Here is a 24,893-nt window from a genome sequence, read left to right on the forward strand (position 1 = left end):
TTCTTAGACAAGAAAAAATAATAAAATACTTTCTCGCACCCCCTAGTCGATTTACTGAAAAAAGTCACTTTTTTGAGCATGAGCATGAGCATGAGCATGAGAGACCACCCATGGTTGTCCTTCTCCGTTGCTGAACAGGACCGTAATATCCTATCAATACAACTGACCATACGCTTAAACGATCTAATGGTGTTTCCCTTATCAACAGCATGTATGAATGCGTTGAAAAGATAAAACATCAAGATCATTAAAACTAGATCTGAAGCAAATAGAAAAAAGTCACTTTTTTGAACAAATTTTCTAACATCGCTTGGAATCAATACAAAAACTGTTTCGATCAGGTGTGTATTATCTTCAAACGATAGGTTTTTGTCCATAGATTAAGATGCACTATCAATATTGGACCAAAATTTAAGTTTTTGGACTCTCCCAGGCGGATTTGTGTCGAAAAAATCGCATTTTTTCAAAACTTTTTTCAGAAATGTTCTTTTGATTTAGGGTAGCCTATTTTTACCAGTGAAACCAATACATGCAGCTTGTAGGAAATTTCATGGCGAACATTTTTCCCTCTGAGAAAATCCAATTTCGACACTCCAGAGCCGAGATATTTGAGTTTTAGTGAGGAAAAAAGCGGCAATTTACAAAATTTCTCAAAATTCAGAAGCAAGGCCTACTAATTACACGATGTAGCAAGCATATGTCTCAAAGGTCAGGGTATGTTTTTTATAGTAATTTTGGCCGCTGAATCCGAATCTGGAATCAAATTTCGTGTAAACAGTGATGTTTTGGAGCTACACCCTTTTGGAATGTTATTTGCGTGTTTAAGAGGCAGTTTTTGTAAATATTGCTCGGTTTGTTCTAGAGGTCGTATCGAGACGCTCCGATTTGGATGAAACTTTCAACGTTTGTTTGTCTATACATGAGATGAACTCATGCCAAATATGAGCCCTCTACGACATAGGGAAGTGGGGTAAAATGGGCATTGAAGTTTGAGGTCCAAAAAACATAAAAAATCTTAAAATTGCTCGCATTTTAGTAAAACTTAATCAATTCTAACTCTCTTAGATGCATTCGAAAGGTCTTTTGAAGCACTTCAAAATGAGCCATAGACATCCAGGATTGGTTTAACATTTCCTCATAGCTTTTGCAAATTACTGTTAGAAATGGTTTTTTTTAAACCTCAATATCTTTTTGCATCAGTCAGCAACACCCATACTCTTTTAGTTCAAAAGTTAGGGAATCGCAGTTTTTCTCATAGTTTTTCGATTTTTCTATAACAAATATTTTACAACGTTGGTTATTGTCCTGTAGGCATCCATAGCGGCACTTTTTAGTCTCACTTTTGTCATATTCGAAATCCTCGGAAAATTCAAACTCCAATGCCCGTTTTACCCCGCTTCCCTTTGTCTTAGAGGGCTCATATTTGGCATGAGTTCATCTCATGTATAGACAAACAAACGCTGAAAGTTTCATCCAAATCGGAGCACCACCTACGACCTTTAGAACAAACCGAGCAATATTTACAAAAACTGCCTCTTAAACACGCAAATAACATTCCAAAAGGGTGTAGCTCCAAAACATCACTGTTTGCACGAAATTTGATTTCAGATTCGGATTCAGCGGCCAAAATTACTATAAAAAGCATACCCTGACCTTTGAGACATATGCTTGCTACATCGTGTAATTAGTAGGCCTTGCTTCAGAATTCTGAGAAATTTTGAAAATTGGCACTTTTTTCCTCACTAAAACTCAAATATCTCGGCTCTGGAGTGTCGAAATTGCATTTTCTCAGAGGGAAAAATGTTCGCCATGAAATTTCCTGCAAGCTGCACGTATTGGTTTCACTGGGAAAAATAGGCTACCCTGAATTAAATGAACATTTCTGAAAAAAGTTTCGAAAAAATGCGATTTTTTCGACACAAATCCGCTTGGGAGAGTCCAAAAACTTAAATTTTCGTCCAATATTGATAGTGCATCTTAATCTATGGACAAAAACCTATCGTTTGAAGATAATACACACCTGATCGAAACAGTTTTTGTATTGATTCCAAGCGATTTTAGAAAATTTGTTCAAAAAAGTGACTTTTTTCAGTAAATCGACTAGGGGGTGCGAGAAAGTATTTTAGTATTTTTTCTTGTCTAAGAAAACATTGTTCCTAACATCATAATCTATCATTTAAGAAGTGAGCACCTGAAATTCCTCGACATGACCTCAAAATGGGACAGGCTAGTGTGCATTTATGATTTCCCACGTGCTCGTATATCAACAACGGAATTTTTATTCGCCGAAGGATTACTTTTATTCCACCGGCGGACGGCCAGAAATAAATCTTTCCAACTCGGCAGACGATAATCGGCTCTCTGATTTCCAGAGCGAGACAGGGAGCTCCGGTGGCAAACAAACAAACGACTAAAAAAAGTAAGAACAGAGAGACGCGAAATAAACCAACAACAATTACTTTTTAGCTCTACGGGGTCGAAGCTGTCTAAGGGGGGAGGAGGACGAGGGTGACACGAAAACATAAGAAAACGATAAAAGGGCTGAGATTTATGGTAGTCAACAAGCGCAGCTTGATCAAGGGGAATTGGGGGGTGGTGCGGAAAGGTGCCACTGGAGTGCCTCCCCGAGGACTTTCCGCCCACCTTTTTGGAGCATTTTTGCGTTTTGCTTCCTAGTTTGGCGGGGGACAATCGGGGAAAAATAGTTAGGTTATGATTTATTTCCTAATAAAGTTAATATTTCTTTAAATGTATCAACGAGCCCCGCCATCCCCTAGAACCTTGCGTTACCTTGGCGGTGAAGAATTTGGCTTGTAGGCCACGCGTGCAAGGTTAAGGTATTAATTTTCAGCCATCAGCAGGTTATACGATTTGGTGCGTACGTCGTCGTCAGCGACTTTGCATGCATGGTGGAACCAGCCACGTCACATTCCGTCCAAAGGGCATAAATTTTAGGAATTCGCCCCGGGGAAAAGAAACGGGGTAGAAAACGCGAAAATGGGCTACGCGACGCGTCTCATTAGATCCTTATCGTAATTTATTAGAATAACGACGATTCATTACTTGACGGAATAATGGGCCAGGTTGGACTCGGGAGAAGGGGTTCATTGTCGCTTGAAAAGGCTGTTAAAGGACATGGTAATGGCTGAAATAACAATTTTTAAGGTAGTTTTGGAGAGAGAGTTTTGGTTAGAACGAATTCCATGATAGAATCTGCTGGTGAATCATGATTTGAGATATTAAAGAATATCAACAACGTATTCTACCATACTCACTGAGGCTATGCAAGTATGATCCGAGGTTAAAATCCAATTACCTCTTGCTTGTTACGGCGGTAGATACACAGGCCTAAACTAACGAGAGTCCCCGAATGACTTCCGGCTTGCCAACCTACCAACCAAGCATTCTTCCATACTCCCTGAAGCAAAGTGGGATTGATACAGAGTCAAAATCCGCTTAACTCTTGCTTGTAACGGAGGTAGACTCTCAGATCTCTACTCCGTAGAGTCCTTGGGTGATCTCGGACATCAACCAAGTATGCTACCATAAACCAGTGAAGCCAAATGATTATCATTCGGATTCAAATCCGCCAATGCTTGTTACGGTGGTATACCAACAGGTCTTCATTACAGAGAGTCCTTGGGGGATCTCGGACATTTCAACACATCTACAATGTAGTAAACCATAATTGCTGAAGTGAGTATTATCCGGAATCCAATCCTGCTAATCTCTTGGTTGAAGTGGTGACCTTAATTTTCCAATCTTCCATGATTTCATGCGTCCAAATTACTTAGAAGTTTTCCCAATTTCTCATTTCTGTGAACTATTAACTAAATTACGAACAATCAGAACTTCTGAAGCTGAATCACTTGACAGTGAGTGCCGTCACGACAAGGAAAAGCTTTTCTGCGGGAGTTGACACACCTCCCACATCATAGACGTAGGCTTTTCCTCCCTGTTGGCAGATCATCATAGAAAAGTGCCTACTGGGAGAGAAAGCAAAAAAGTAATGTGACAACCCCTACGCCACCGCATCCGAGACAAACTTTTAGGAAAGACGCAACCTACTCTGCGAGCAGGCTTTCAACGCTCGGTGATGTATTGCCCGAGGGATTATTGTTCTGACTGGAGCGGTGGCGAAATTAGCGCAAACACGTAGGATTTTGGAGAAGGCTTTTAAGGGGGTTGTTCCGAAAAGTGTCAGCGCAGGTCATGCGAGGGTTGTTGAGCGTGGGCAAGACAAGCATGACTTACGGACTTAAGAGTTTGAGATATTGCGCTCACGAAATTCCTAGATCTTGACGTTGGACTGTGTAGGATCTTTGAATCCCAAATGTAATGGTATCTAAGAATCTTCAGGTTATTCAAAGGACTCGTGTTAGCTATACCATTCTTTGAACACGCAATCAGGTCAAATCGAATCTTATACCCGCGGACTATCAACGCTAGACATCGTCTACAGTGGGAGGAATAGCCGGACGCACTTTCCAAGAACTCCAACACCAACTTCAACCAACAATTTCTCCATTTTGTTCGCGCGTTAAACCGCCCCATCATTATCGTACTCGTTCAGCGCCGCGTGTACAAACACACAGTTCGGGAATTCTTTCACAAAACTACCACTGGAAGAGTCCCGCCAGCGAGAGACGGACGTGGAACTCTATGACGATAAAACGCGATTTGCATACCAATCAGATGAATACCAATTGGCCGAATGGGGCTGCAAAAAGACCCGCTCGGCTGGTGGTGCGTCAATTTGGCCGCGGTTATCCGGCGCCACGGTCCTCCCCGAAAAAGGTGCTCTTCCTTCCGGGTTTGCGCGGAAGTGCAAGTTTGGACACGCGACAATCAGCGAAAGAAATTTCATTAACTATGACGCACACTTCTTCTTTTTCTTTCGTTCTGCCTTAGTTTTGTGTGTTTGTCCCCTTCTATTCAAATGGTAATGGTGAAGAATTTTAATTTTGCACTGCGGATGGAAAGTTTTGCACGTGGCCACCCCCGCTCGAAAGGGGGAAGAATGCTGCGCCCCAAAGTTGAGGGTTTTTTTGCTGCTTTTCGAAGTCATCGCACTTTTATTTTCGTATTGCTAGAGGAAATTGGAGTCCCGGGAAGGGTCTTCGAGCCTGCAGAAGGTATGTTGAAGGAATGAAAAACGGCATCATGAAATATGAATCGAGGAAGGTGGGGAAAATTACTGGGTTTGTTCAATTAGCTGATGCCAAAGGAGCTCACAAAGGTTATCTCTAAGGAATGTTTTTTTAACAGTCCTACTCAAATTCAAAATGGTATCCGGAGATTGAATCTTGGCAAATTAAGCGATTTTGGTTGTCTTGAAATCTTGGATGCTTTAGAATCCTGACTTTTGTTAAGTTGGGACGAATCTTACACTCTAGAATCTTGAGCTTTTGGAACCTTTCGGACTCTTGTAATCTTCAATTCTTTGACATTTGGACACTTGGACTCTTGAGCTATTTTTTCTTCCAAACTTGTAGCTTTGCAAACTTGAAACGCGAGATTTTTGGAAACTTAGAATCTTGAACAACAGGATTAGATTCTAGAATCATTATCTTGAACTTTGTACTATTGGACTATTTCGGACTGTTGGACTATCTCGGACTATTGGACTATCTTGGACTGTTGGACTATCTTGGACTATTGGAGTATCCCGGACTATCCCGGACTATATCGGACTATTGGACTATCTTGGACTATTTCGGACTATTGGACTATCTTGGACTATTGGACTATCCCGGACTATTGGACTATCTCGGACTATTGGACTATCTTGGGCTATTGGACTATCTTGGACTATTGGACTATCTCGGACTATTAGACTATCTCGGACTATTGGACTATCCCGGACTATTGGACTATTTCGGACTGTTGGACCATCTCGGACTATTGGACTATCCCGGACTATTGGACTATCTTGGACTATTGGACTATCTTGGACTTTTGGACTATCTCGGACTATTAGACTATCTCGGACTATTGGACTATCCCGGACTATTGGACTATTTCGGACTGTTGGAACATCTCGGACTATTGGACTATCTTGGGCTATTGGACTATCTCGGACTATTGGACTATCTCGGACTATTAGACTATCTCGGACTATTGGACTATCCCGGACTATTGGACTATTTCGGACTGTTGGACCATCTCGGACTATTGGACTATCTTGGACTATTGGACTATCCCGGACTATTGGACTATCTTGGACTTTTGGACTATATCGGACTATTGGACTATCCCGGACTATTGGACTATTTCGGACTGTTGGACCATCTCGGACTATTGGACTATCTTGGACTATTGGACTATCCCGGACTATTGGACTATCTTGGACTATTGGACTATCTTGGACTATTGGACTATCCCGGAGTATTGGACTATCTTGGACAATTGGACTATCTTGGACTATTGAAGTATCTCGGACTATTGGACTATTTCGGACTATAGGACATCTTGGACTCTTTGACTACAAAACTTCTTGAATGTTTTCTCCGTACTCTGGATTCTTAGACTCCTAGACTCATGTACTCTTGATAGCTTACACTCTGGAATCCTAGGAATCTTGTAATCAAGGAATCTAAAACTAAAATTTGAACTCTGGACTCTTTGATCCTAGGTATCATGAAGCATCTTGGGATCTTAAACTTTTGTAACTATGGAATCTTTGAAACAAATGAATACCTGGAATCTTTGACCCTAGATCTTGATATCTAAAAGTCAAGTTCATACATATATCCAAAAATAGATGATATCCTCCAAACTGTGAATTTATTGCTATCGCTCTTCACACCAAAATTTCAATTTGAGCGTTAAAAAAGCCGTATCTCGCCGTCAACACCCTCGCACCTTTCGACACAACTCTATTAGCACTAGAAATGCAGCGCACCCCCCCTCAAAATCCCGCCTGAATACCCCCACGAAGCGCCGTCCGATTGATTAATGGATCCATTAGAACCTGAAATCACGTGCCCTTTCGGGTAAAATCCCCCAGGTTAGGCGCGGAGGCCCATCGAGATTAACGACTCCATTCAAATGAGTTCCGAATCACATTTCCGGAAATGAGGTTTTGGCTTTTCTTCACGTTTTGTGTCCGAAAATAGCTTCGCTGCTTGCGCGCCCCCTCTCAACACTTACGGCCTAAATAGATCTATTTGTGCACACCTTGGGCGCCACCCACATCTCGGCGTTTTTTTCTGTCCACGTGGAAATCACGAAATAAGCACGCTACTGAGAGTTTTTGTGTGTGGATTTTGTCTTTGTCGAGTAATAGAGGGGGAGAAAGACCTCTAACCTCTACGACACGTTCGAGCGTTGTGGTTTGCAGGCCGACTGGGGCGTAACGTCTTCGACCTTTGCTATCTTGGGAAAACAAACCAAGCCCGCGTGAACTTGGCCGACCTTTAGCTTATCGTTATCGTGTTGGGTTGATTTTGTTTTAATATAATTAGAGGGTTGGTATATGGTGGAACGAAGTCTTGCTGTGTTCAAATCAACACGAATTTTTGGGATTCGAGTGAGTCTTCAAGAAACAGTCCTCAGATTTAGATGTTTATGAGATCTGAAGCCTTGAGCGATCAATTCTTGTTTCGATTACGTGAGTCTTAAGGGCAAGTCTTCAGGTCTTGATGGGTTTAAATTCATTAAAACTTAGGGCTTCAAGTTAAATCCTTGGATCACAGTAAAAAATTGTGTAAATTTGGAATGATGTAATTTTACCTCAGACTGAAAAAGCGACATCACAACAGAAAAGTGGTAAAATTACACATTTTTTTCTGACATAAAAGATGTACCCCTTCCCAGATGTGTTATTACCATGATTTTTTTCTGTGTATATGTCTTCTAGTTCATCTAAACTTAAGTTTCCAAGTCTAGTGATCGGTGTTGATCTCTTCTAGACTTTTATTGTTTTAGCCTTCAAGTCAGGTCTTGAGCCTTGAGCTTTCGTTTTTTAAATGCTTGAGGCTACAAGTCTTTACATCTTTATTTCTTCAAGTTCGGCATGACTTGAGTTTTCCTCATTCTTGATGACTTCTAGTCCAGCATTATATAGTTCAAGTCTCGAAGTTCTGCATTGTTGTCCTCTGTAATATCATGCTTTGAGTTCTTAAAGACATATTTTTATTTATTTTTTTATTTCCAATCTTCGTGCTCTGAGTTCTCCCAAACTGGAGTCTACAAGTTAAGAACTTAAATCACGATATGTTCTAGTCCTTCTAAACTTGATACTTCAAGTCAAATCCTTAAGTCTTGATAATATCAAGTCCGTCATTACTTAAGTCAGCTTGTCCAAGATTTTAAAACAAGGGTTCATTTCTCAAGCTTCCTTAAAACTTAAACATTCCCGATAAACCTATAAATCTTGATGTTTTCAAGTCCATCTGAGTGTTCAAGTCCTGTCGTGACGTCTTGATTTTCTAGCCCTTTTAAAGGGGTAGTTACGGACGGCGCGGATCGTTCGGCTGGTCAAATCCCAAATATGAACATGATTTGAAGTAACAAAAGCTGGCTTTTTGCCTTTGATTTGAGATAAGATTTAACTCGTAGAAAGACATTTTTTCTAAATTTAAATATCCATGGGGAAAAAATAAAAAGATCAAGATGTTTAAAAAATAAAACTCCAGAATTCAAAATTCAAAGTATCAGAAATTCAAAAAAATCAAAACGTTTTTGATTTTAGTAGTTGTTCCATCCAAAAATAAATTAAAGTTTAAAATAATCAAAAATTTAAAGTCAAGTTAAAAAAAAACAAAAATTTAAAAATTCCCATATTTCTTAATTTAACATTTAAAAATCTAAAATTCAACACTCAAAAAAATCAACTATTCAAAAATGCAAAAATAAATCAAAATTTAAGATTTAAAAAGTCATAATTCGCTTCACTTAAAAAGTCAAAATTTAAAAAAAACTAAATTAAAAACGGTCAATAGAACAAAAACTTATAAATTCTACAATTTTTATCACCTTCATAGATTACAGAAAATCTGATAGCTTTGGACCATTTCGAATTCACACTTTAGGTTAGAGAAGTTTTGAGAAGAAAAATAATACAATTTTTTAAAACTTAAGTCTTTTTCACTTTTATGATTTTTGAATATTTAAAAAAAATGAATTTGAGTTTTATTTATTTTTCTTATCTGAATTTCAAAATATTTCAATTTCTATTTTTGATTAATTGTTTTGCCGAAGCATTGTTATGGCTTTTATTTATGGTTATATGGTTTCCGCCTTTGATTTGAGATTGGATTTGACTCATGGAAAGACGTTTTTCATTTTTATAGTTGTTTCATCCAAAAAAATTAAAATTCAGGTTTAAAAAATATCAAAAATTCAAAATTTAAGTTAAAAAAAAACGAAAATTTAAAAATTCTTAAATTTCTTAACTAAACATTTAAAAATCAAAAATTGAAAATCAAAAAAATCAAGTATTCAAAAATGCAAAAAAAATCTGAATTCAAGATTTAAAAAGTCAAAATAAAAAAAACCAATTTAAAATTAAAAACAGTCAATAAAACAAAATTTTATAAATTCTCTAATTCATAAATCGTTTAATTCTCAAACTCTGGACCTTGTAAAAGAGAACTGCAGAGTTTTCAAATTCAGGACTTTTGAAAAAGATGCTACAATTTTTGTCACCGTCATAGATTACAAAAAATCTGATAACTTTGGACCATTTTGAATTCAAACTTTAGGTTAGAGCAGTTTTGAGAAGAAAAATAATACAAATTTTTAAAACTTAAATCTTTTTCAATTTTATGATTTTTTAATATCTTTGAAAATTTTTGAATTTGAATTTGAATTTTTTTTGCATATCTAAATTTCAAAATATTTTAATTTCTATTTTTGATAGGGGAAATCTACCCTTTCCAATCAAACACCTATCTTCGTCATATGGAGAGTTTGATGCTCGATTAAAGCTCCAAAAATACTATTTGGGCTATAAACTTACCAGCAACAGCACCGCCTCGAGTAAGCACGCAAATGTATGCCACTTACTGGCCAAAAAGATCACATTTAATGCACTTTTGATCATAATTTGTATTTTGCGAGACCACTTCTCATCATTTTGTTGGCACACACAGTGACACACACGAGAATCCCTCAAACGCTTAATGAATATCGCCAAAATTAACTTTTCACTTTCGCTTACTTTTTCACGGTGCTTAAGATATGAAATTGCTTCCAACTACCGGCAACATGTTCTTTTGATCATTAGTAAGGCACTCACTTGAAGAATAATCCCGAAAAATGTAATAAATTAGCAAGCGCCTTCAAAAAAACAAACGCGCCAAGTCGTTTGACGTTTCAATTTTCACTTTGCATTCCAATCGAAGGCTGAAGAAAACCGAGCGAGAGACGAAGGCAAAAAAGAACAAAGGCTGGCCGTCAACACCACCAGCAGCACAGCCAGCGATGCCAGGAAACTTTCCCTATAAATGCCACTTTTCGTGAGTGTTCGTTTGAACTGTCAGCTCAAATGGCAACACTCGATAGAGTGTTGGAAGAAAAAAGAACTAAGCCGATATTAGAAAAATGGGCGTGGCCCAATGCATTCGCCTCGATTAGAATACCCTTGGGAATTTTTTTTTGTTAAATGCTTGGTAAAGAAATAGAATAACTTTTAGTGAAAGTGAAAATAAACAGAAATGTTCACAAAAACTTGCTCTACTCGTTGGTGTACTTGGTTTTAGTAAAAATCAAGGGAGACTCTAAATTATCCAGCATCATTCAAACACGACCGCTCATTAGGATTAAAATGGGTAGATTTCCCCTAATTGTGTTGGCAAAGAGATTCGGCCTAATGAGGCTATTCTGGATTTAGAATTGCATTTACTGAATACAACGTTATTTAAACGTGTTCCCTCCAACGGAACCCCTGAACATAAAACGAGTTTAATTTTTGATCTAAAATACTTTCTTTGTTATTTCATGAAAAAATTATATTTTTATAAAACTGTTGTATGTTTGTCGCGCGAAATTGTTTTTCTTAATATGGTGCAGATTTAACGCGGATTGGATTTTGGAACGACACGTATTTGGCGCGGATTTTTTTTCTTGCGATTAGAATTCTACATGTCATTAATTACATGAGTCTTCAAGTCAATTCCTAAAGTCAATAATAGTAATGATGTCTCCATGTATATCATTACATGAGTCTTCATGTCCAACCCTTAAGTCATGTTAGATTTGAGTCCATAATAACCTTTTTTATTGGACAAGTCCTTACATCTTAATATCTTGAATTCCTTAATGACTTTAGTTCCTATAGACTTGATGCCTTCAAATCCATCAATACTAGAGTCAAGTCCATCATTACTCGAGTCTTCAAGATCAACAGAGTACTTCAAGTGACTTGAATTTTCAAGCCCATTTTATTTCAATCTGTAAGTCTTGTCGTCATGCTTTGAGTTTTAAAGTCAAGCCCTTAAAACATGAATCTTCAAACCACGAGTTCTTCAAATCTTGTTGTCTCCAAATCCTTCGTGACTTGAGTCTTCTTGTCTATCAAAATCAATTATTTTGAAATCCTTTCGATTAAAACGCATGAATATGCCATATTTCGAAAACTACACTCCCAAAAATAACCTCCCTAAAAAGTAGCTGTCATCTAATCCACATTGTCAAGTAACTTTATCCCATTTGAAACGACACAACTTTTCCGGAACACTTCACTTAAAAAATCCCGCCATCTGTCGCGCGACCTCGCACAGCCCTGAAGATCACGATGACAAAACAACAACCGAAAGCCTCCCCACACCCAACTCAACACAATGCCACGCGGAAAAAGCCCATGCTTGTAACAGTTCAATATTGGCTTTATTACAAGTGGTTTTTATTGAATATTTGTAGCTCCCCCGATCTTCTTCCGCGGAAACGACTTTTGCATGGCATCGTTCGCGCATCGTTTCAAAGTTCCCTTCCGGCCGTCCGAACTTTTGTGCGACGCGGGGAGGGGGGGTTCACGTCCGACGCATCATTCTTGCCCGACCTCCGGAACACAGCAACTTCTGGTTTTGCGACGCCGGGCATGAAATATTCCGAAACGCACTCAATATAAATTTCAAAAACAACCATAAACTTGCTCATCTTATTTTATTTGAAGAAGCTGAGAGTGGGTCGAGTGAATTTTGAGCAAGGCACGCACGCACAGCCGAGAGCTGCTGCTGCGGAGAGTACAATAAAATAACAATAAAGTAGTAAATGCAATACGTCTTTTTGGGGCGGGAAGTCCTTACGTAAGGAGAAGACGACATATTGGATTTCCGCAGTGGTGGCAACATTTTATTTAGATTAGACTTTTTATTTGTAAACCGTTTTTTTGTTGTTGGATAAATTAGCAAAAATAGCAAGCTCTTCATAAATCAAGATTCAATCACCACATAATCAAATCTACTTAAAACATTATCTGAATACTTTGCGGACATGTGTCGTATTGTCAGAGAACTTCAGGACCTTAGATGACCCAGGTCCTCCAAATTCGTCAATAAAGAACACCATAGGTCATTGAAGTCACTTTTGTTGATATTCAGATCTTTAATTTGGTATGTTCTTCAAATATCCAAAACAATGAAATAAGTATTCTGCTCAGGTCATTGAGGCTACGTAAACCATTACTAACGACAATTACATCGAACAAGTCTCCCGTTGATCTGTAACTCCGCTATCACTCACACTGTCCCGAGTCAGTCAAATAAAACTATTCACGCGCGCGCTCGGCAAGGAAGTGTCTTCATAACCATAAAAACAAAAGAACTCCATCATTAGTGCGTTTCGGTCCAATCGCCTTCGCGGATCGTCGGTCGTCCAAGGGTATTTGGTCGATTGATTTTCGATAAACTTTCGCGTTCGCGAGAGTGGACACACTAGTTTCAGTGGCCGCCGCCCCCTGCTTGATGACCTCCTCCCCCGCAGGGGTCGACAAAGACATGACAACGAGACAATTTTATAGGCAATTCTGGTCGTTTTGAGTTTTATGACAGTTTGTTATAACCTATAAAACAAGTTGTTCGGATGGGTTTTGAAGAGATGTAGTCCTGTGTGCGGTCGAATTCCAAGTGATTTTATTTTTGTACTTATTCCCCGATCATACCTATCGTAATTGTCCTAACCTACGGCGGAAACACCTAAACGCAGCCCACCGCTACCAAATTCATTGTGGTAGGGCTGCGCCGAGATGATTTGCATTCCTAATCAAAAACAATTATTGTTATTCAACAACAATTCGTGTTACTACAAACATCCTGCCCCTAGTTGACTGGGTCAACTCCTTTACTCACTTTCTGCTTCATCAGTCTCCTTGAACCGAGCTTCTGACAATTTTACAGTTCGGGCTGGCTTGTCGGGAGCTGCATCTGGTGCTGGGCTGGGTTTTCTAATTTGCTGCTCTCGGTTTCGATTGGCAGCAGGCATACTTCTGCTGCGGCACGCCGGTAAGTTCCCCTTGTGGTGCGGACGTCGACCACCCTGCACCTGCCGTCTCTGCCCGGATGTGTGGCGGTTATTCGTCCGATGTTCCATTGCAACGGCGGAAGGTTCTCTTGTTTCAACAAAACTAACTCGCCGACCTGAGGGTTTCGAGTGCCTTGGTGCCATTTTGGACGTTGATGCAAATGATGAACGTAATCCCGAGTCCATCGTTTCCAAAAATCTTGGACGGTACGCCGCATTTCCTGGAATCGATTCAATCGGTTAATACTCAACTCTGACACGTTTGGTTCTGGGAGGGAGAATAGCGGTTCTCCAATAATCAGGTGTCCAGGAGTCAATGCGCTTAAATCATCAGCATCATTTGTAAGCGGCGTTAACGGCCGAGAATTTAAAATACCCTCTATTTGAGTCACACATGTGGTAACTTCGTCGAGGCGCAACGACTTATTTCCTAAAATTCGCTTAAAATGGTGCTTAAAGGATTTTACACCAGCCTCCCATAATCCTCCAAAATGAGGAGAGCGTGGAGGAATGTGATGGAATGTAATTCCTTGAGCCAAACAGAAATTGTTCCACATCTCAGTTTGAAACTGAGCAATATATTGATTTCGAAGTTCTTTAAGTTCACGATCTGCTCCTTTAAATGTGGTTGCATTATCACAGTGCAGTGTGAGCAAACGTCCTCTGCGCGCAATCAATCTCTTGATTGCATTTATGCAGGCCTGTGATGATAAATCTGGTACCAACTCCAAATGAATCGCCTTTGATACCATGCAAATGAAACATGCAACATACATTTTTAATGCAGCGCCTCTTCCGATCAAGGGCCGAACTAAAAAGGGACCGCAATAATCTAATCCACAGTTCGCGAAGACGCGAGCTGGTGTAATTCTTACTGTAGGTAATGGGGCCATAATTTGCACCCTTTTTCTAGGGTTACATCGAAAACATTGCACACATTGGTACGCAATATTTCGCACCAGCTTTCTTCCGTGTAAAGGCCAAAATCTCTGGCGCAAAGTAGCTAGCATTAAAGTTGGCCCACCATGCAAGGTTTGGAGATGAATAGAGCGAGCGATTAATTTAGTCAAGGGGTGATCATCATGCAACAAAATCGGACACCGTGTGTCAAATGGAGCAGACAGTTTTTCTAATCTACCCTTAATTCTAATTAATCCAAATTCATCTAGGAATAGATCCAAACCCTTTATTAGCGATTTAAAGTTGAGTTCGGTTTGCGTACAGTCTTCTGCCTTACATTTTTCCAGCAACTTCAATTCGTGTGGAAAAGAATAAGATTGCGCTAAGCGAATTAAAGTCTTGAGAGCGTTATCAATTTCTCTCGGTTGTATTTTTCCCAGACTTTGTCCCTTAGACCGTTCTCGAAGAATGGTGCAAAATCTTAAACAGTAAACTGTCACTTTTAATAGTTTTGCCAATTCAGAGAATTTTGTAAAGATTTCTTCGGGCTCGCTTTGAACTAGCGCCGTAAAAAGAGCAACTATTGGTCTGCGTTCCGATTCGACAACGCTCAATACTGATTTGTCAAACTTGGTTGCGGGCCAGGATTCGATTGATTCACAAATAAAATCCGGTCCGTGTACGTGTAATTTGTCGTTTAATATTTCGATTGGAAGAATTCCCCTTGACAGTCTATCAGCAGGATTTAGATGTGTTGGGACGTGTCGTAAAGTGTGTCCTTTCATGAGTCTTTGTATTTCCGCAATCCTATTTGACACAAATACCTTCCAGATTGCTGGTGGTGTTTGTATCCATTGTAATACCACCGACGAATCGGTCCAGAACACAACTGGAGCTACAAACTCTGTGGTGGTTAATATCGTATCTATTAACTGGCAACCTAACAAAAACGCACACAGCTCAAGGCGGGTAATGTCGTGTTCTCGTAATGGTGCGACTCGAGACTTCGTGCTGAGTAAATTGCTATACGACTTATGTTGGTCCTTTGACACCACATAGACAGAGCATCCGTAGCCTCTTTCGGAAGCATCGCAAAAACAATGCAACATAAACTTTCTCGATACCACCACTCTCCGTGGTACTCGGAATTCCAAAAGATATGGCAACTGATCTCTGAATGTGTGCCAAGATTTGGCAAGCCCTTGGGGAAGTTCCTGATCCCATGCGAACTTTTCATACCACAACCCTTGAACAAACATTTTTGCCCACACGACTACTGACCCAATTAGACCGCAAGGGTCAAATAGCTGAGCCATCTCTGAGGCAACTATGCGTTTGGTGATTTTGTCCAACGCAGACAACTTGGGAATTTTAAATCCGAAGCTATCTTCGTGGGGATTCCAAAACAATCCAAGCGTTTTAATTGTATTGGAGCGATCGATTTCGATCTCGTGGGGCATCTCCACCAGGTCTGTTGGTATTTGTTGCAGAACTCGGCGATCGTTTGAACACCATTTTCTCAAATTAAATCCGCCAGACTGTAACAGTTGCCGAAGTTGCACAGTTGCTTCGATTGCTTCTTTCAGACTGTCTCTTCCTGCTAGAGTGTCGTCCACGTATGTGTGATTTTTCAAAATGTGAGCTCCTAAGGGATAGCGATGCCCTTCATCATCAGCTAACTTATTTAGAACTCTAGCAGCCTGGAAAGGAGCGCAGGCAGTTCCATACGTGACCGTTTTTAACTGATAAGTTTCCAAAGGTGATTGCGTATTTGTACGCCAAACAATTTTTAGCAATTTTCGATCTTCTGGATGAATCCAAATTTGCCTGAACATTTTTTCAATGTCGGCAATAAAAACATATTTTGGCAATCTAAAATTCAAAACAGTCGACAATAGTGTAGGCTGAACTGTCGGACCCGAGTGCAGTATTTCATTCAATGATAGTTGATTGCAACCTTTAACGGATGCATCAAAAACGACGCGAGTTTTAGTAGTTGTACTATCCGGTCGCCGAATGGCGTGATGAGGCAAATAAAATTCTTCTTTACCTGTGCGTAAGCCCGGTTCCAAGTGTCCGAGTTCAGCATATTCGTCCATAAATCGCAGGTAGTCGTCGCGAAGCTGCTGGTCGTATCCAAATCTGCGCTCGTTAGCCAGGAACCGACGCTGGGCTAGATTATACGAGTCACCGAGAAAAGGTCTTCGATCTTCGCGGATTGGTAACCGTACCACGTAACGCCCGTCATCCCGACGCGAAACCGTGCGATTAAAGTGATCCTCACACCACCTATCGTCTAGCGACAGCGCTCGACCGCGGTCAAAGTCGTCCACTTGCCAGAATCGCTCTAGGATGGCATCCAGCCCGCTGGCACTGCTGATTATGCACAGCGATGGGTTTGCTCCACGCCCCGCGTACATCCCTGACACGATATGTCCAAACACAGTTTCCTGTAAGAGTGGATATCCAACATTTATTTTACATTGCTGGCTAAGCAATAACGAGAAGAAGAGTTCGGCCCCGAGTAAAATGTCCACACCCGCACTAATGTTGAATTTCGGATCAGCCAATTTCACGTCACGCGGAACCTGCCAGTCGCGAATATCGATATTCTGGCTCGGTAAAATTGCCGGAATTTTGGCAATAATGAGGCAAACGACCGACGTTTCGAAAGCGCGAGTCCGCGAGCGAAGCTTCACAGTGACCGATTCCGTAACACGCACTTTACCCGGACCGATTCCCGCGACTTCCGTATTTGTCTTGGTCCGCCGTAATCGTAACTTGGTGGCGACCGCTTCCGATATAAAATTGCACTGAGAACAACTATCTAACACCACGCGCGCGAAGTGATTCGTCCCGTCACGATCTTCTACCCGCACGATTGCGGTTGCGAGGAAGACCTCTGTCTTTGCCCGCGACGTGTCCAGAACTCCCGATGAGTCTTCTGCTGCACGGTTAGCTGATCTAATCTTGTGCTGTTCGTTGTAGTGGTTCTGTGCAGGTTTCCCTTCGCTGAGAATTGCCGAATAAGCCGAGTAGTTTGTGTGGCTTGGGGTTTGGTTGGACTGAGCTACATGTGCAAAAGGGGTTTCTATTGTCCCAGGGACAAAAGAATCAATAGTATTGGGGTGTCGAGCCCCCGACACTCCCCCCATCAAATGAGGAGGACAATACATTTGTGTTTGTACTTGTGGATTTTCTACCTGTTGCCCAAACGCTGTAAATGTAGTTCGCTGATTGCTGTTGTAACTATTACCATCGACAGCTGGCGGTAGATGCAATAGGGTGTGGTGCCTTTGTCCACAAGATTTGCAGTTAGAGGAGTTGCAGTTCTTGGCGAGGTGATGTCCACGTAAACAGTTGATACACAGTTTGTACTTTTTGGCGATATTAAAGCAATGTCTTGGTGAAAGTTTGTTAAACTGATCGCACTCATACAAATAATGAGCTGCTTTGCACATCGGACATTTGTGCGCTGCCTCAGCGATCATAAAGTTGTTTGTGGACCTTGATTTTACTACGATCTTGGTCTCTTGTGTAGCTGTCGGTGTGTGAGACATTTTTACTGACTGTAACGTACGCGCTTGTTTGCGAATAAATGTGACTAAAGCGTCGAAATCAGGACGTTCGCCTTCTTTGCAATCTTTTTCCCACTCCTTCAATGTAGTAGTATCTAAACGTCTGCTCAAAGCTTCAACTAGTACAGAGTTCCAATGTTCTTCTGTTTTTTCTAGCTTATTAAGTATGCTGACGTGACGATCGAATTGATCAGCGAGGTCCATCAACAGAGCAGAAGACTCTTTTTTAATTGGTGCTATCGCAAATAAAGCAGAAATGTGTCTTTTGATCAAAAAGTTAGTATCGTTGTGTCGCTTTTCAACTAATTTCCACCCGATATTATAACCTTCCGTCGACATCTCAAGATTGGCTACGGACGAATGAGCCTCACCAATTAGTGCATCTTTTAAATAGTGCAACTTTTGGATAGCTGTTAGATTTGGGTTTGCATGAATGAGTGATTTAAATGTGTCACGAAATTCGATCCACAATTCCGGATTCCCGTCGAACTTGGGAATTTGGATCTCGGGCAGACGTACCGATTGCGACACGATGCTCGCCGAATTTGAAGCCACGCGAGTGGGCTCCGTATTTACCGATAGATTCGGTAACTTACTAACAAGTAGTGCTTTTAATTCAACGTATTTGTTTTGAAATACTAATCGTTCTTCAGAAATTTCTTCACCCGAAAGGTCCTCTAGAAGCTCTATTTCTTCTTGTACCTCCGAGTACTGCTTCCAAAGCTCATCAAGCATTTCGATTCTAATTGCTAGTTGATTTGCTTGGTCGGCCGTGTAATTGGCCTCGAATACTTTGATTTGTTCCGCTGAACCTAGGATCGTGGCCATCCGCCTCTTCAATTCTTTTAACTTGACGGAATTGCTCCGCACATATCTCTTCTTTGGAGTCATCTTCACTTCACTCACTTAACTAATATACTTAACTTATAAGCGGCTTCGTGCTGGCGATGACTCGACGACGTGGGAGATTTATCCGGCGACAGCGATTGTCCCGGGTTTCGGCACCAAATGTTCGGATGGGTTTTGAAGAGATGTAGTCCTGTGTGCGGTCGAATTCCAAGTGATTTTATTTTTGTACTTATTCCCCGATCATACCTATCGTAATTGTCCTAACCTACGGCGGAAACACCTAAACGCAGCCCACCGCTACCAAATTCATTGTGGTAGGGCTGCGCCGAGATGATTTGCATTCCTAATCAAAAACAATTATTGTTATTCAACAACAATTCGTGTTACTACAAACACAAGTGTTTTCCTACTAACCTCCACCCCCTCCGTTTTGAGCAGGTCTTGGATGACACACTCTAAACGGGAAGGACATTTAATGTCCAAAAAATTTAAATCATTAAAAAAAAGTTCACTTGAAGAATCGATACGACTCCCTTTGATTAGTATATCCCATATCTTTACCCCTGTTGTGGTATAGGGCAGTGCTTGCCAGAGATCGTTCCTTTGGGTGTACCCAAACTCTCAGGCAGCACGTGCCTCTACGTTCTGATACGGGATTCCTAGCAATTTGTACCCCGACCCCCAGAGGAGTTGTAGGCCGTTTTCGGACCATCTCTCCCGAGGAATGACCCAAATTGTTTGGTTTATTTTTATCGCGCTCCATGTTCTACCGCTCAGGCCATGTTGACCTGCCTGCGAGCTTCCCTCTAATGGACTTTATAGCCGATAAATGATGAGATAATCAGCTGAATCCATCTCCGATTGCGCCTGTTATTACGTACTTGGACGTGACCATCCTGTCACTTTTGCTCCCGCAGAAATGATCGTAAAGCTGGGAGGCTCTCTGACTTCTTGGCTTCAGTACCACCTCCCTCTCGTTGTACGAAGATGTTGTTGGATATGCAAAACTGCGTGTTCACGGTTCAACGGAGCATTATGCAAAGCAAGAAGAAGAAGAAGCGGAGCGCGCGTGAACACAACATGCCATTCGGAACTCAGACTCTGGGCTGGAGCCAGCGCGCAGATCCATTTGCGTCATCGCTAATTTCTCGGAATCATCGCGCAAAAGATGGCAACGCCAAGATTTGCGGACCACATTCCGCGGGACCAGCTTGTTTGAGGAAATCCGAGGCCATTCGTAACGATTTGAGGAAAATCAATGGAAAATCTCGACTGGCACTTTCTTCAGCTTTCCGACGTTCATGCAGATGTTACACACTCACACAAGACGGTCGCAGAGCCCCAGAAGAACTCCACATGTTTTATTAATACACGAAGTCGTGTTCTGAATCTGTTGCCTCGGGCTCCTCCCCAAAGGATTGACACAAAGTGTCGCACCGAGGTCCGACACTGAAACAAAAAAGTCGCTTCCAGCAAGCTCATTTGCACACGTCTAGCAACGCAACGCATAACTATAAAGTGTTCAATTTCATTAGTGAAATCCTATCAGAGCTCACTTTGTTGCCACTGCTGCTGGTGGGCGACTATACTGGTGACTTGCCCGCCCAAGTGAGCAGCAGCAGCAACATTATGCGCAATGATTATGATGTGAAACGTGTTCTAATTTAAGGCATGCAACGCAACAGCAACAACAACCTGAACAGAAAGAGGATGCGCCACAACATACCGGGCGCCAAATATTGCCGGAAAATGTGAACATCTTATGTTGGGAAAGTGATGAAAGGGGAGATTCAGTGGGGTTGAATTAGGGTGGTGCTTAAAAAATGTCAATAGTTTTTTCAAATTTAGTTTTATGTTGCTTTTTCTTGAACATCTTATTCTATGATTTTTTTCCTCCTGTTTCGTGTCTTTCTTTTAATAGTGTTTTAATTCTCTGCAACCCAACCCTGTGTCTAGGTGGGATCTCAACCGATTTTGGATCCATAATAATTATTGAAAAGAAGAACTCTTAGAAAAATGAAAATTTTAAGGTTGAAAATTTGTTTTGTTTTATGTGACTTTGCCAATGTTTTTTAAAATAACATTTTTTCTGGGATTTTAAAAAATTGTTAATCCAGCTGAAACTTTTCTGGTGCCTTCGGTATGCCCAAAGAAGCCATTTTGCATCATTAGTTTGTCTATATAATTTTCCATACAAATTGTTCAGATGTCCATACAATAATGGTGTATAAAAATTCAAAAAAACTGTATCTTTTGAAGGATTTTTTGATCGATTTGGTGTCTTCGGCACGGTGGTAGGTATGGATTAGGACTACAATGAAAAAAATTATACACGGTAAAAAAATTTTGGTGATGAATTTCACTTTATGTCACTAAAACTTGATTTGAAAAAAAATACTATTTTTTATTTTTTTAATTTCTGATATGTTTTAGGGGACATCAAATGCCAACTGTTCAGAAATTTCCGAGTTATGATTTTTTTTAATCAATACTGATTTTTTCAAAAAATCGAAATACTGGTAGCAAAAATGTTCAAAATCATTTTTGGATGTAAAATCGAATTTGATATCAAAAAGTACTACAGTGAAATTTTGATAAAGAGTACCGTTTTCAAGTTATAGCCATTTTTAGGTAACTTATTTGAAAATAGTTGCAGTTATTTATTTTTGAATTTTGAAAAAAATATTTTTGAAAGGCCGAGAAAATTCTCTATATGTTGCTTTTTTGAACTTTGTTGGTACGACCCTTAGTTGCTGAGATATTGCCTTGCAAAAGTTTAAATTACAGGAAAATTGATGTTTTCTAAGTCTCACCCAAACAACCCACCATTTTCTAATGGTAGATACACAAGATAATAGATACACAATATAGTAGATATACAAGATAAAATACTAAACATGAAACACGAAAAAAAAACATAAAACAAGAGAAGAAACGTTTTTCGTAGAACAAATTTTGTTAAAAATGAACTCCTAAACACGAGAAACATAAAAAATCGAATAAATATTTGGGCCTTTGAGGGTTAAAAATATTTTTTATTCATTTTTGCTGTACTTTTATGCAAATTCTACATAGCGTTATTTGTGTTTTCCGTTTCATATTTTTCCTGATTTTTTTGATTGATTTTTGTCTTAACATTTTAAGCTAATAAAATTTATTGCTTTAAAGTTGAAACAAATAACATCATATCATTGGTAAAAAAAATGATTTTTTTACTTGTGAGGTTTGATTTTTTGTTTCCACATGTACAGCATCATCGTTCACAGAAAATGTATCTTTGATAAATACATAGACGAATCTCTACAAAACAACATAATAAAATTCAACTGAATTTTCCAAATTGAACATTTTTTTTAAAGATTTTATTAATTTTATAACGTTAAACTATGATAAATTTGCTCAAAAACCAAACAAATTTGCTAAGGTTGGTGCAAATTTGATTTAAAGTTTTTATCACCACCTTTTGCAATATAAAACTTAATTCTGAAAATTCAAAAATGCATTTTTTTAAACAATTTTTTTGATCTTAATGAATACGAAATATGATGCATCTACAGGGAATTGTCACTAAATTTTTCTTGTGATATCCCTTTACAAACCAATACTGAATTCCGAAAATTCCAGCCAAAGTACATTGTTTTACCTTATTTTGGATCTTATTGAACACAATTTATAAAAAAAATAAAACAAATACCTAAAGCTTAAAGAAAAATGAGTAGAAAATAAGATTAAAAATGAACAATTCTCCCAAAAACGAGCAATTTTTTTCATTTTTAAGAAGAATTTGTATCATTATTTCGACCATACAAGTCTTTTTTTTAAATATTGGCAGCTGTCTCTATATCCTGAGAACGTATTTTCAAACTTCTCTGAAAAATATTTTCACTGATAAAAACAAAAAAAAAATTCTCACAAAATATTTTTTTGCGTAAAATATCAACTTAATTTTTTTTTTCATATTTAGATATTGTAAAGATATAGCATCTTTTTAGCACAATTTTTCGAAAATAATCATTATTTTTGAAAAACGTGGAATGAAGTCGAAATACTTTTTTGATTTTATTATAAAATGTATAATTAAATTTGCAATCAAAAAGTACTTTACATAAAATTTTATTTGGTGCAACTTATCAAAAAAATAGATTTTTCAATAAGTGTGATTTTGCGTTATATTTTTTTCTGTTTGAAAAGTTGATTTATACAAACGGGTAATATTTTTCAGAGTTCTCACGATGCCAATTTTTGAATATTTCAAAAGTATTTTTAATGGCTAAAATCAGCTAACGAGATTGAAAGAACCCAAAGGACCATCATCGGGGGAGACATTGGGTCTAGGGGATGAGATTTAAATCACCGCAAATTTGTATGATCCCATGTCAGCCCCAGACCCAAAGGAGTGGTCTGATAACGGTAGCAAGCAAGTTACACAGCAGTATGACTGAAAATGGTTCAACAATGGTTTTAAGAACAAGTTGTTCAACAAGTTTGCTATAAAGTTTTCTTGTCAAACAAAAATCTAAGTTGGTTTTGAAGACATAATGAAACAAAAGAAACTAATTCTAAATTAAAGAACCACCCTACCTCCTTATACCCACTAAGAGGTTGAACCACCACCGGGGAAGCCAAAAGTGCCATCGCCGCACACAAGGTTGATATTTTCCGCCGAGGCAAGAAATTTGATGAACTTGAAAGAATACGCGACACGACATGACTCTACTCGGGGGAAGAAGGTATGCAATGCCAGTCCTTGTGGGTGGGTGGGACTTCCCAAGTTGGAACGCCGGAAGCCGGAAGGACATATTTCATATCTGGAAGACTGGAGGAGGAGTGAGGTGGAATTTTCCTAAAGTCTACGCTCTCTTCTTGCTTGACAACGCGCCAGCGTAAATTGTCTCAAGTGATGGTGATTTAGTCTGGGTGCGAGAGTCGTGCGCGAAATTTGTTCGCCGCTGAAACCGTATCATGTTTTATGGGCATGGGTGTTCTTTGGGGTTCAAAATGCAAATTTATAAAACTCAGAAGCACACAACGTTTAGGAGCGCTAGCGATGGCAAACATTTTCTTTTCATCAAGCAGTGTTTACCTGTACCAGATCATTAGAATGGAAATTTGATGATCAACATACAACAGGTATAATTGAATCTTTCTAAGAAGGTAATTACATTTTCTAGATAAAAAAAATTAAATAAGTAGGTAGATTAATGAAAGTCAAATTAATCATTCAAGTATAACTCCGAGTTCATTAAATAAAAACTCAACTTTCTAAAAATAGAGCAGATTGGAAAGAGTTATGTGTTCCAATACAGCATTTTAAATACATATTCCACCCACCGAAAACCTCATTTTATTGCTCGAATTAAGCCATAAATCAGTCAAGGATCGATGGAAATTTAATAAAAATATAAATTTGGCCATTTCACCACCACTAAAGAGGTTTTCCACGAGCAAAAAAAGGCAGGCAGCAGGTAGTTTCCTCCCACTTCCGGTTCACGTACCATACTCTACACACAGAGAAGAAGAAAAAACACGCAATAGTCATGAATAAATTTCCAAGAATTCGAGCAAACCTCAACCATATTTTAGCGGTCCCTTTTGGCGATAGTGCGGTTTACCCCTTTTTTCGTTACAACAATCCGTTGTCACTCCCTTAATGCGCCCGGCCGTTGACGGTTGGGAAGGTCCTTCTTTTATTGCTGAACTCCCCCCTTTCCGGCAGCCAAAACAGAAAAGCCAAAGCCAACTTATAGTTGGGAACCCGGAGCGAAACTTCTACGAATAGGCAATCATTTGCATAAAACTCGTAAAATTCATTGCGTACAAAATGGCAAACAGGTCCGGGGGGTTATGATTTATCAGCTCTCGAATTCCTCTCCCTTTTTTGTTAGACCTGCAGGGCGAAAAAGTGAAATGAGCCTTGAAGTGGTGCGGTTGAAATATTGAATCCCATTGAACTGTGTGGTTCTGCCCAAGTGCTGCTCCACTCCACACTTAATGATGACTCATTTTATCATCGATGGTCATAACTCCTCCCCGTGCTGCTGCCTGGACTAGAATCAGGTACCTGACCTCTGACCCGAGCTGGAAATGCTCCAGTTTGTGGAA

General features: G+C 39.6%; 2 protein-coding genes across 6 annotated transcripts in view; one reads left to right on the forward strand and one right to left on the reverse strand.

Moving 5' to 3' along the window:
- The window catches only part of LOC120414058 (insulin receptor substrate 1), a 303,617-nt gene that overhangs the window by 51,970 nt on the left and 226,754 nt on the right, over nucleotides 1-24,893 (forward strand). The window lies entirely within an intron of this gene.
- Nucleotides 13,037-19,179, reverse strand: LOC120414059 (uncharacterized). Its single transcript, XM_039575081.2, has 2 exons — nucleotides 16,415-19,179; nucleotides 13,037-13,685 (listed from the first exon to the last, which is right to left on the reverse strand). Exons 1-2 carry the CDS (start codon nucleotides 18,831-18,833, stop codon nucleotides 13,285-13,287), a joined length of 2,820 nt encoding a protein of 939 aa, XP_039431015.1. The 5' UTR covers nucleotides 18,834-19,179; the 3' UTR covers nucleotides 13,037-13,284.

This window comes from Culex pipiens, chromosome 2 (assembly GCF_016801865.2).
Source record: "Culex pipiens pallens isolate TS chromosome 2, TS_CPP_V2, whole genome shotgun sequence".
Classification (NCBI taxonomy): Eukaryota; Metazoa; Arthropoda; class Insecta; order Diptera; family Culicidae; genus Culex; species Culex pipiens.